Raw genomic sequence first — 12,992 nt, forward strand, 5'->3', positions numbered from 1 at the left:
ATATCACTATGTGCAGCTACATACACAAACACTAACATTACTGCAGTGTCCTGATAATGAATATACATCACTACCAGCCTGGACGTCATGTGTATTCAGAATCCTGACCACTTCTGAATCTTTTCTGTGAGATTCCAGCAAGGCAGGCGTAATGTCGTTTGAAATGACAGGTTATATCGTAATCTCGCGAGATTACACTTGCCTTGCTGGAATCTCACAGAAAAGATTCAGCCGTGTCAGGATTCTGAATAAACATCACGTCCAGGCTGGTAGTAATGTATATTCATTATCAGGACACTACAGTAATGTTAGTGTTTGTGTATGTGGCTGCACATAACGATATAACTATATCGCTAGTGCAGTGTAAATGAATGGAGAGAAGTGCATGATGCTGATTGGTCAGCGTCATACACTCCTCTGTACAACGCCCACTTGGTCTAAAGTAAAACACGCCCACTTGGGCATTAAGAAACTCATTAGCATAAAGCTAAAAATCAGTTATAAAGTGGTTTAAAATAGATAGTTTTTCGAAATAAAAAGCACTGCTGTCACCTACATTATAGCGCCGATCTTCTTATATAGGCGATAGGGCACTCATAATGTGGTGACAGAGCCTCTTTAAAATCCATTGAGCTACAATTTCACAAGTACAGAACCCCTTTAAAAAAGGTTTGAAGATTATCTTAAAAAAAATTCTGTCATAAACTTTGTCCATTTTCAGTGTGAGCACGACAGACAAACGCAATAAAAAAAACATTACCTGCACAAACGGGAAAAAAACAAAAAACATAGAACCATATCACTTCCAATATCTTATGTTAAGTCCACTTTATGTCCCTTGGGGATAAACATATGTTAAATCTGGTCTGAAGTTTTTGCTGTATGGCACCTGGGCATTACATAAAACGTGTTCTCAACGTACAAGCTTGATGGTGGCCATTTGCCCTCTCAACAATATAAATCCATCAATACCAGACTAATAGATTTGTGAATTCTCCTATATGTTCTTTTCCTTTACCTGCTGGGGAGTGTATTGCATGAGATCTAGTTCACCAGACAAGGGGGTTTGGAGCTGTGGGAGAGATGGGGCCTCCAGCATCTCTCCATCATCATCTGCCATTTCTTCAATATCATCATCGCCACCCTCCAACTCTGCAAATTTTGCCTCCAAATCTTGGATCTTTTTTTCCAAGAGTGGAGATGGCTCTTTTTGAGGAACAATAGGTTTCCTAAAAAAAACAAAAAACTGAATTTTAAGGATATTCACTTGCCATCATTAATTTCTACTTTTCCGGATGTTGTGAAAATAATGCACGAGATTAATGTTAATGTCAGTTACTCTTTATGAAATGCTCCCAATAAAAATGCAAAAACGGGACACCATCTAATAAGGTGCACAAACACTGTGTCTACATTCACTTTTCAGCAGTAAGACAGGGGGACTGTAAATAGTCCCTCTTGCCAGATCTCCCTGAATCAGTGAACCAGTCTTCAGCAGCAATGTGAAATGGCAGGAGGATGATTCCTTCTATTAGTTACCAGTGTGATTATTTGGAAAATAAAAGGCCAGAGCTGAATATGACAATAACTATTCAGCCCTACATTTTACCGATATGTCAACGCAGCCAGCCGATGAGAATATAACCTACCATAAAATCTGATTGCTTGAAGTTAGAGGCCCAAAAGCCGCGAGCTGCACAACTGCAAAGTACTGATGATGTCAGTCGATTCATGCGGTATAGTCATGGAGAACTTGTGAGGTATAAACTCAGCAGTCCAATCCATGTTCACACAAATACACATTTGCCGCTTTTCAAGTCAGTATGAATGTAGCAATTTATATATCTGGTATAAATTTAGTAGAAACTCAAAACTCAAGTGTGCGCCTAATACATATATCCGGATTATATACTGATAAATTGAATAGGTCAGTAAGGGGCGAGTTTGGCCGGTTCTCCGGCTTGACCATTAACTGGTTCAAGTCTGTCCTGATGAAGGCGTAAATTGTATCTCTCAGTCATTGGCAGATGTAATTTAATTAAAATGATATGGATGCCTCAACTGCTCTATCTTTGACACAATGCACCTATATGGTTACCTTAGCGGTTCTTCTACAAGGTTAATAGGCTATTTAGGTCTCTAATATAGAATACAGGGCATGCGCGCATAAAGTTGGAGACTTTGCAGAGAGATAAGACAGACGGAGGTCTGGCGGTTCCTCACCCCCGATTGTATTATCTGGCTTCTCAGCTGCAACATCTCAGAGGGTGGAATATGGATGGCTCAGTGGATTCCAATAGACTGCTCTTACAACATTTCCTATGTTCAGACTCTTTATATGAGGCACTAGAGGTCTGTAAATTTAAACAGCATACTAAAACTTATTAAACGCTGTATTTGATGCACAAAATATGGTGGAGTGTTAGAACTGTTCAAAGTATCACGGGGTGTACACAATATATGGCTATTTGGGATACGCCTTGGTTGCCCCATATGAACACTCTAACAGAGTTTGCTTTGTGGAAGGACAAAGGGGTTTGTAGAATGGACCAGTTGTTGGATAATCAGGAAGTGAAGTTATTCTCATGTTTACAGTCGGAGTTCGGTCTTCCTCATACCCAATTTTATAAATATCTTCAGGTTCGTCATGCATACGGTGTGGAGAATAGGAGTAATGCGGTCAACATAATGGATAATATCCTGATAGGAGTTACTAGCAAAACTAGTCATACTTCTGGTCTCATATCTTTTCTCTACAAAAGTCTTCTGATAAGATTCCTAGATGATTCACCTTCCATATTGAGGAGTAAATGGGAAAGAGATCTGGGGCCCATAGAAGAAAGTCAGTGGGGAGATATATTGTCGCGCATACCTAAACTTTCTATGAATGAGGCACATCGTATTTCTCATTTATATCGGATACATCGGGTGTATAGAACGCCGGAATTTCTGACTAAAATTGGGGAAAGGGATTCACCCCGACTGTCCTAGGTGTGGTGGGGAACCTGGCACGTCGATACACATGATGTGGCAATGTGTCCAGCGGCGACAGTTCTGGTCGGAGGTAGTGGACACTATCTCTTCTATCTATACAGTGTCGGTAGATTTCACTCCGTTTGTATGTGTCCTAGGGTATGTGGAAGATATTTCTATTTCTGAGCATGCTAATCTGGCTGTTGCTCGTATGCTGTATGTGGCTAGGAAGCTTATTGCACAACATTGGCTGGATGATAAACCACCTACGTTGTCGGAATTCTGTAACAAAGTCACGTGGTTGACACGCAAGGAAAAACATATTTACACAGCTAGGAATGTTAAGCATACATTTGATAAAATATGGTCTCCATGGGTGGAAAGCAGGGGCCTGAGTCCAACGTCAGATGTTGCGGCTGGGTTGCAGTCTAGACCGCAATAGTCAGGTAGATAATATACGAGGTGTAGAGTACTCGGATTGGCCTTGGGGGGGTTTTGTTAGTTCTTTTTCAAATGTGCACTGGATTTGTAGATGATATATTATGTATTTGATACTGATTTATGTGATGTTATTATGTATTCATGAGCATGCATACTATGGAAGAAGGGGGAGGGGGAGTCTTGTATGTATTGCGATGCTGTATCGCAAATGTTTTGTTTTTGCTGAAAATAAAAAAATACTTGATTTAAAAAAAAAAAAAAGAATAGGTCAGTAAGGGCAGCATGGACGTCTGTATCATGAACTTTGCATTTAAACTGATCAATCAATGTTAAAGTTGAAGAGATCAACTCAAAAACAAAATCAGATCCAGACTTCAAACTATATCGGTGACTGTGCCATCAGAATATGTACTCTCTTGGAAAGTAGATCGTGCTACTGACTGCCAAGAGACACGTTCCAGTTGAAAAAAACACTTAATTAATGACATGTTTCAGCGCCTTCGTCAGACCATATAACACAAGAATATGAACGGCAAAAATATATAGCAATAAAAAGTGTCAAACATATTGTGATGTCATTTAGGACTTATATACTCCTATATGACGTCATAATCTGTTTGATTTGCGCTTTTTATTGCTATATATTATATTGAAGTGCATCACCAATAGAAAAATGTCTCCAATTGGACCAGTGTCTTGGCAGTCAAAACTGCGCTATCTACACTTCCAACTTTTGCCCAAGAACCTACTCAGCGGTAGTGACCTGTACATTATCCAACTTGGAAGGAGCTACAACTGACACTCTCCTATATGCTCTGATCAGTGTTGTGCCTGCTGCAGCACAACCAACTCAGGTTACTACACTACCTGTTGTACTGCTTTTATTCGATATTTTAAGTTACATTATCTGAAGAATATGCATCAGCTACTCCTTCAATGTTACAAATCGTAAAATTGTTTTCTCCAAACAGATACAGGATCAGAATGATGCCCGGTTACCATGGCCTTCCCGGAGTCCTTCCATATATTGGAGATCTCTTCTCTTATTTCACATTACACATGGAATGAAGCTTTCTTTGGTTATGTTCTCTTTTACTTTTCTTTACTATACTAGAACCTAATGTTTAAATCATAATCCTATGATTGCTTGCCATTGCCAACAGTACATTCAAGACTTGCAGTTTCAGGTTATTTTTTTTTTTTTTAGGCCACTATTGAATTCTTATGTAATACGATTTTCTGGCTATCTCAGTGGGATTCAATTAAAAATAAACATGTAGGGTCCACTGCACCACTAGATATAAAAAGCCGGTTACAATTATTACTACCAACGTCACAACCTAATGCTGACCCAATGTTTTGTTGTTCGGGTTCTTCGGAAAAAAAAAAACACAGAGTTCCTCCATTCAAATTCTGACTTCGGTTACGTATGTTCACTTGAAATGTACTCAGTCACACAAGTAGGATACAGTTATGCTTTCGCGCTCTCCTCTCCAGCTCTTACAATGTCCGTAGCAGTGACACGCCCTCTTGCCAGTTCGGCAGAAGACTGATCTTGACAGCTGAAGAGTGAGAGCGCGTGCGCGCACACTCTCCTCTATCCTCGCTCTTGCAGTAACAATGTCCGTATCTGATTGGACAGTGTCACAGCCATAGTAACACGCCCCCTTGCCATTTGTGCAGCCCTCCCCATTACATGCTGCACTCCGCTACACATTCATGGGGAGGTGAAAGGTTCTTTTTAACATTTAACCCCTTAATGACCAGCCTATTTTAGACCTTAATGACCAGGCTATTTTTTACGTTTTTCCATTGTCGCATTCCAAGAGCTATAACTTTTTTATTTTTACGTCGACATATCTGTATAAGGTCTTGTTTTTTTGTGGGACAAGTTGTATTTTTTAATAGCACCATTTTGGGGTACATATAATTTATTGATTAACGGTTATTAACTTTTGGGGGGGGGTGGGAATAGAAAAAAACGTTAATTTCGCCACCCTTTGTTGCGTCCTAAATCTACGCCGTTTACCGTGTGATATAAATAACACAATATGTTTATTCAGCGGGTTGTTACCATTGCAACGATACCAAATTCGTATAGATTTTGTATGTTTTACTACTTTTACACAGTAAAAATGCTTTTTTTTTTCAAAATGATTTGTTTTTGTGTCTCCATATTTGAAGAGTTATAACTTTTTTATTTTTCCGCCGATGCGGTTGTATGAGGGCTTTGTTTTTGCTGGACGACTTGTAGTTTTTATTGGTACCATTTTGGAGTACATGCTACTTTTTATCACTTTTTTTTTTAAGTCAGAATTCTCAGAAAACCACAATTTTTCCATTGTTTGTTAGATTATTTTTATGGCGTTCACAGTGCGGGTTAAATAATGTAATAGCTTTATAGTTGGGGTCATTACGGACGCGGCAATACCAAATATGTGTACGTTTTTTACTTTATTTAGTTATTTAATAGTAAAGCATTTTGTAAGGGCGAAAAAGTGGGTTTTTCATTTTTTTTATTAACATTATTAAAAAAATGTTTTTACTTTTTTACTAGTCCCACTAGGGGACCATAGTATGCGATCCTCCGATCGCTTTTATAATACACTGCAATACTTTTAAAAAGGACAGGCATCTGCTAGGCCAGGAGTCTGGCATGACCTAGCAGGCATTCACTACAGGCAGGCCTTTATTAGAGACACTGCCATTGGAGACACAGACACTCGGCGATCTTATCGCCGGGTGCTGGTGGGATGAGAGGGAGCTCCCTCCTTCTCTCCAAAACCACTCAGATGCGGCGCTCGCTATTGAGCGCCGCATCTGAAGAGTTAAACGGGTGAGATCGATACTAATATCGATCTCACCCGGTCGAGCAGGGATGTTCCCAGCCCTCAGCTACCTCTGGTAGCTGAGAGCAGGGAGCTTTAACAGCTCCCTGCTCAGTTTATTTATTCTGATGCAGCGCCGTGAAAAGGCTATTGCATCAGAATAAAGCCCATTAGTGGCCGCCGGGAAAAGGCGTACTGGCGATCACCAACGGGCTAAACGGAGCTGAGCTGCAATACCATACACAACCCATGGACAGGAAGAAAAGAGCCATGTTTTTCTAATCCTTGACATACCCTTTAGAGGAAAGGAGAAAACAAACACAATGTAATTGCATTTTACCTGAAATAATAGATTTCATCATCCACAACTTTGGCTGACAAAGAAAACCTTTTTAACCCCTTAAACCTCTTCATCTGCTTGTCACTTTCATTATAGCGACTTTCACAAAGCAGCACATCATTTTCAGGGATTTCCGTAGGACGACAAGATAGAAAATCCTTGAAAGATAAAACAGCACACTTTCCTAGAAAACAAAACCGTAAATTCTATTACAATGAAGACCTTGATCATTAAAAATCTAGAAATAAGAGTTGGAAAGAGCTTTCCTCCAATTTGTGTGGAGAGGGAAAAGACATTTTATAAAACGTCTCTTGAAAGATTACAGGCTACCAGAGGCGGCTTATCTTTCCCAAATTAAAAAAAAAAGTATAATTCGGCATATATCATGAAATATCCCATTAAATGGATCATAAATACTTCCTATTTTGTAAATACTGAACTCGAGGCTTTATTTTTTCAGTTTTCACTCAATTCTATAATTCTGGCACGGAATGGTGAAATACCAGTAGCACCGAGGAATAGGACGCTGTCTAGAAATACTTGGAAGGTATGGGGTATTTGTACTAAAATATTTAGAAACTCTCCGTATATAACCAGACTTTCCGAGGTAGGAGATCACCCGGCATTAGTTGATATTATACCTAAAAAAGTTATATTAAAATGGCAAGAACTTGGGCTGCAGGATATTATGCAATTAGTACACCGAAAAAATGGGCTTATCTATACCTTTAAAGAAATATTAAATAGATTCTCGGTGTCACCAAAGGACTATTTATATTACCACCAGTGGCGGCATTTAGTAAACCCGATTTGCGAAAAGCATTCTAATTGATGGAATCCGACGGATTTTTACAAAATAATACCTAAAGTAGAACGGAGACCCTCAATATCAGGCATCTGTTATATATTACATATAAAACAAATAAATTACAAAGAGATAAATAATAATTGTTTTAATAAATGGGTAAAATAAATCTGCCCAGATATTAAAACAGGATACAGAAAATAATACAGAAAAAATACAGGAAAAAATATACAAAGGGTGGAAAGATACTAATGCTGCATTCAAATCGAAGGTACTGAGGGAACTTCAATGGAAACTAAGTTTCAGAGTCTACGGAGTTTTTCATGTCGGATTTATTCCCAAAACCACTGGGAACCAAGAAACTCTTGAGAAACAACCCCCAACTGATATGTCAAAAATGTGCATTTCCAAAGGCTGGACTTTGGCACTCAATTTGGAGATGCCCTCAGGTCCAGAAGTTCTGGCGATTAGTGGTTCTGTTTATAAACTCCGTACTGGACGAATTCGTTCAGAAACAGGGATATATCAGAGAAAATACTGGGAAAGGTTGATGAAACGCTTGTTCGATAAAAAAAGACGTATATAATTTTTGGGGGGATTAAAACAATGGGCATTTCTTTCCGTTTCCATCACCATTGATCTCAACGGTGATGGAAACTTTGCTAATGGTTTCCGTTTGTCAACATTGCGACAGGTTCCGTTGTTTTGACAGAATCAACAGCGCATAGTACTGCGCTATCCTGATGAAGAGTCAGAAACAGAGAATGTCAGGACAGAGCAGCCAGTTTGGAAACCCTCCGGATAGAAGATCTAACCACCCCCCTCAACTACCTGCAGGAGAGAAGGCGCAGAGAGATCCCTCGTTGAGACCAAATGGAGCCGATTGCAAAATGTCCAGAACCAAAATAATGTACCATGGAGGAGTCAGGGATCCATAAGGTGAGGCAGCTTGAGCGACCCCTGCAGAAAAGTCTGAATATAAGATTTAGATGCCAGCGGACGGTAAAAAGTACTTCAAGGGTGCAGACACCTTTCCCTTAAGAGACCTAAGGCCAAGATCCATGTCTCCTTAAAAGGAAAAAAAGGAGTCTGGATAGGGAATAACGCAATAAAGGGAAATTAAGATCCTCACACCAGCGGAAGTGAGTCTTCCATGTACAGTGACAAATACGGGCCAAAGAATGCTTCCTAGCCTTGAGAATCGTAAGGACAATCTCTGATAAACCGCGTGTCCTCAAAAAGTGTCCATAAATTCTGGTGGGATAGGGGTCCCTGAGAAAGCAGGTCGTGACAAAGGAGCATGAAGTGTCAGGCAGCAGAGCCACCAGGTAGGTGTATAACAACGTGGCCACCAACAGCAACACGGAATCTGTTCGGCTTTGATTAATCTGAGAAGCCATTGCACAAGAGGAAGAGTGAGGACACTAGGGCATCAACCACGTAGGCCTCGGTATCCCAGGCTTGGGAGACAAAGCAGGGGATCTTGCGACTGAACCTAGACATCATCAAGTTGATGTCCAGCCTGCCCCACTTGCAACAAATCTTGATCTAAAACCTCCTAATGAAGAAACCACTCCTCTGGGTCGACTCGTTCTCGACTGAGGAGATCTGTGACACAGTTGTGATGTTCTGCCCATGTTTGAATTCTCACATCTGCATCACTGCTGCGCTCCAGGTGCCCCCTGGTGATTTAGACAAGCCACGAACGTGACATTGTCCATTTGGATTTGCATCAGGAAGTCAGACAGAAACAATGTCCAATGCAGCAGGCAAAGGAAGATAACCCTTAATTCCAACGAATGGACAGATGAAGAAGGATCTTTCAGTCCAATGAGTCTGGAGAACAGTTCCACAAGGAGAATATCGCCCATTGAAGAGATTGGACTCTCATGCAGGGACAGAGAGAGGTGAGGGAGCCTTGCCTTAAGGTACAGAGCACGATCCAGAGAGCAGGTAACTGCTCCTGGAGAAGAAACACTCTGACACTCTCTGTCAGCAAAAGGCTATGCCCAGCAAAGTAAGAGTCTGAGAAGGATGATCCAACTGAGTCAGGTCAAGGCATCCGGGGTGATCTGAGAGCAGCTAGGTTGTCCTCCCTGGATGAAGACTTTTTCAGGATACTGTGCAGTTAAGGGGTGACCAACTTCTTTGGCCCGAAGAAATTCCATCAGAACAGAGAGAATTTTGGTGAAGACCAGTGGGGCTATTGCCAGGCCGAATAGCAGCGACAAAAATTAGTAATGGTGAGGGGGTACCACGAAGCGCTAGAGGGATTGGCAAATAGGGACGTGGAGGCACACATCCTTCATGTCCACAGAACAAAGCAGCTCTCCCTGGTCCATGGTTGCAATGACTGAACGGGAAAGACTTCTTGCAGAAATGACAGACCCGAAAGCAGGCATTCAGTCATTTGATACCCAAGGTACGAATGGGACGATGGACCCATCCTTTTTTGGTATAACAAATAGATTGGAGTAGAAACCTCAGAATATCTGGTCTGGTGGCACAAGTACGATGACCCCTTGAAGTAGCTCTGGAAGGCGACTGAGGAAGCAAGGACTGGAAGAATTCGTACAGGTGGAAGATTGATGTGATAATAGTCTGGAGAACAAAGCACTGTAAAAGCCAGAAAAGGAGGTTTCAACTTCTTAGAAGAAGTGGTACAACGAACCTTGTTCTGGGGTAGGTAAGAGGTCTTCCCACTTGCGTCTTCCGAGAAAATATCAGCTAGGCGAGCCTCAAAGAGACAAGAACCTGCAAATTGAAGATCAGTTAAGGATGAATTGGATGCGGTGTCTGCGGACCAGCAATTTAGCCAAGCTGTACTGCAGGTGGCATTGGTGGAAGCAGAAGCACGGACCACCAAGCATCCAGCATTAAAAGAGGCTTTGCATTGATATTTTGTCGCATTAGACAGTCGGTAAAAGATCTACCAATACTTCCTGAGGGGCCTGAAAGAACGACATGATGGAGCTGTCGGGCCCATTCAGGGGAAGCACTACTGACCAAAGCAGAGGCAAAAATTGAGCACAGGGTGGAACCAGTAGCTCCAAAAGAAGACCTGGTCCAGTGGGTCACAGAATAATGCGGCATCTGCCATAGGAATAGTAGTCATCTTCGCCAGATGGGAGAATGGGGAGTCCACCCCTAGCGATTTAGACCAATTTGAAGAGACGTCCTCAAGAAAGGAATACATAACTTCCACCCAGTGTGGTGTGGGTATACTACTGAGAGGGGAAAAAACTTTTGCGATCTTTTAAGTCAACGGAAGGAAACTGATGTGGAGCTTTCTTCTTCAACAGAAGCAGTCACCTGTAAGGTGTCACAAACCACATTTGGGGATTGATCCTCATACAGCTCTGATTCAGAATCAGAAAACTCCCCCTTTTGACAAGGCCTCTCCAGAAGAAGGGAAAGCCGCCCTGACCTGACCCCTGGGAGGAGGGAGGTTTTAGGGTATGTTCACACGGCCAAATTTCAGACGTATACGAGGCGTATTATGCCTCGTTTTACGTCTGAAAATACGGCTCCAATACGTCGGCAAACATCTGCCCATTCATTTGAATGGGTTTGCCGACGTACTGTGCAGACGACCTGTTATTTACGCGTCGTCGTTTGACAGCTGTCAAACGACGACGCGTAAAAATACAGCCTCGTCAAAAGAAGTGCAGGACACTTCTTTGGACGTTTTTGGAGCTGTTTTCTCATAGACTCCAATGAAAACAGCTCCAAAAACGGACGTAAAAAACGGCGCGAAAACGGCGCGAAAAATGCGAGTTGGTAAAAAAACGTCTGAAAAGCAGGGTCTGTTTTCCCTTGAAAACAGCTCTGTATTTTCAGACGTTTTTGTTGACTACGTGTGAACATACCCTTAGAGGAAAAACACATGATGCAAGGGAAACCGATTGTTGCTGAGAAAACCTGACCCGTTTTTTGGTACCTACCACATGAGGAAGAGGTAGATGTAGAGTTGTAGAGTCCAGAGATGGATGGTCAGAAAGACGAACCAAGATGCCCAATATAGACCGGGTTACATTAGTGAGGTCACCAACAGCACTAGCAAAGAGAATGAGCCCAATCCAGTTCAGTCCCTGCAGCTCTAGGCGCGGGTAACTCTGGGGGTGGCTGAGCCACAGATCCTTGGCCAGGAGATCGGCATGCATCGCACACCAAAGTAGGTTGGCTACATGAAAATTTTGCGCTGCTTTTAATGCAGGCATAATAAATTGTGATAGTCTGGTGTGAGGACTCTCCTATGGTGTCTGACATTAAATTAAAGGAGTACACAACACACTACCTTAAAAAAGGGAGGTTATGGTGACTAGTGAGTCCACTCAGATACTGCACAACAGGACAACTCCTCAACCTTAATAAGGAGGAGGGGGTAAAGGCTGCTCACAGTTACCTAGGCATTGCTAGGTTAATGGCCCCTACTGCAGAGGATTCTAGCTCAGAGGCTAAAGGAAGGGGACCTGTAAAAGAAAAACGGCTATGGGCTGGTCCTACCCGGTTCCAGGGAGTGTAGTGCTATTCCAGCAGCAATTTTTTTTATTATTATTAAATCAATGTTTTATTTGATTTTGAACAACTTAGGAAATATTTTTTATAAATTCAAAAAAAAATAAATTACTGTTTGAGATACAGCTTCTATGAATTCTGTATACATAGTAGCTTTATCTTGCCAACACAGCCGAATCTGTCAGATCAGCTGGAACTTAGATTTGATCAATAACAGCTGTATCCTGCGTGACCAGCTTTCCCCAGAAGTTCATGAAGATGTGATCGATAAAATATTTACTTATTTAAAAGGGAAAAAAAATGGTCTTCAAAAGTGTACATAGACTTTAAATCTAAAATTCTGACATAATGAAACTACCTGGAATGTAAGCATAGAAAAACGCACCCACCTAAAATGCAGGTCATGGGGCAGGTTTCTTCCAAGTTACTCAAGAACACTTCTTTCTTGTAGAACATTTTGGTTGGCTCGTGAATGGTTTCCTCGGGATGAATGAATATTGGGCCAAAGAAATAGGCTGCTCCATCTCGAAGCCACATTTTCTCGATCCTAAAGGAATAAAATGACAAATTTTGATAAAAAAAATGTTTTAGGTCAAGTTTGGATATGGCCAATGTTGAACAATATACAGGAAGGGGAAACCTTTTTTCTTTGTTTAAAGCAATGCATTAACCCAAAAAGAGGGGATATTCAAAAATGTAATGATCTTCTGGCACATGGGCTAGATATGCTGGGACTAGCTCCATCAACTGACTACAGACCGTTATTCCAACCATTAAGTTGGGTAGTCACATTTATAGGGGACATGCTGGTGTATAGCTCTCCTACGCTTACTTTATATTCGCCAGTATGCTGCTAGTAGTATAATTTTATTCTCAAGTTTTTTTTTTGTTGAACTACGATGTTAGGTTTTTAATTTTTTATGGCCTGTGAGCATGGGACTTTACTAAACTAGATTTATGTTGCTTCCCCCTACTCTTTGGGACTCTTATATAGTCACATGTAGCAATGTTTTTGATGTGTCTCAGATGCCTTAAACATGTCTAAATGTTAGTGGGATAAGGGGCTATGGGAATTTTTAGTTTCTTT

The 12,992-nt window shown here is 41.2% G+C and overlaps 1 protein-coding gene and 1 long non-coding RNA gene across 8 annotated transcripts in view; one reads left to right on the forward strand and one right to left on the reverse strand.

Annotated features, from left to right (window-relative positions):
- The window catches only part of PBRM1 (polybromo 1), a 97,046-nt gene that overhangs the window by 18,746 nt on the left and 65,308 nt on the right, over positions 1-12,992 (reverse strand). For all 7 annotated transcript variants that reach the window (XM_075833793.1, XM_075833791.1, XM_075833788.1 and 4 more), the window contains exons 22-24: positions 12,295-12,452; positions 6,583-6,766; positions 1,019-1,229 (exon numbers count right to left, since the gene is read on the reverse strand). In XM_075833793.1, coding sequence (XP_075689908.1) covers positions 1,019-1,229; positions 6,583-6,766; positions 12,295-12,452 — 553 coding nt within the window. The remainder of the gene's footprint in view (positions 1-1,018; positions 1,230-6,582; positions 6,767-12,294; positions 12,453-12,992) is intronic.
- On the forward strand, positions 4,080-4,488 carry LOC142657315 (uncharacterized). The gene is made up of 2 exons (XR_012849894.1): positions 4,080-4,268; positions 4,386-4,488. It is a non-coding gene; the product is annotated as an uncharacterized LOC142657315 (long non-coding RNA).

The sequence above is a fragment of the Rhinoderma darwinii genome, chromosome 7, assembly GCF_050947455.1.
Source record: "Rhinoderma darwinii isolate aRhiDar2 chromosome 7, aRhiDar2.hap1, whole genome shotgun sequence".
Lineage (NCBI taxonomy): Eukaryota > Metazoa > Chordata > Amphibia > Anura > Rhinodermatidae > Rhinoderma > Rhinoderma darwinii.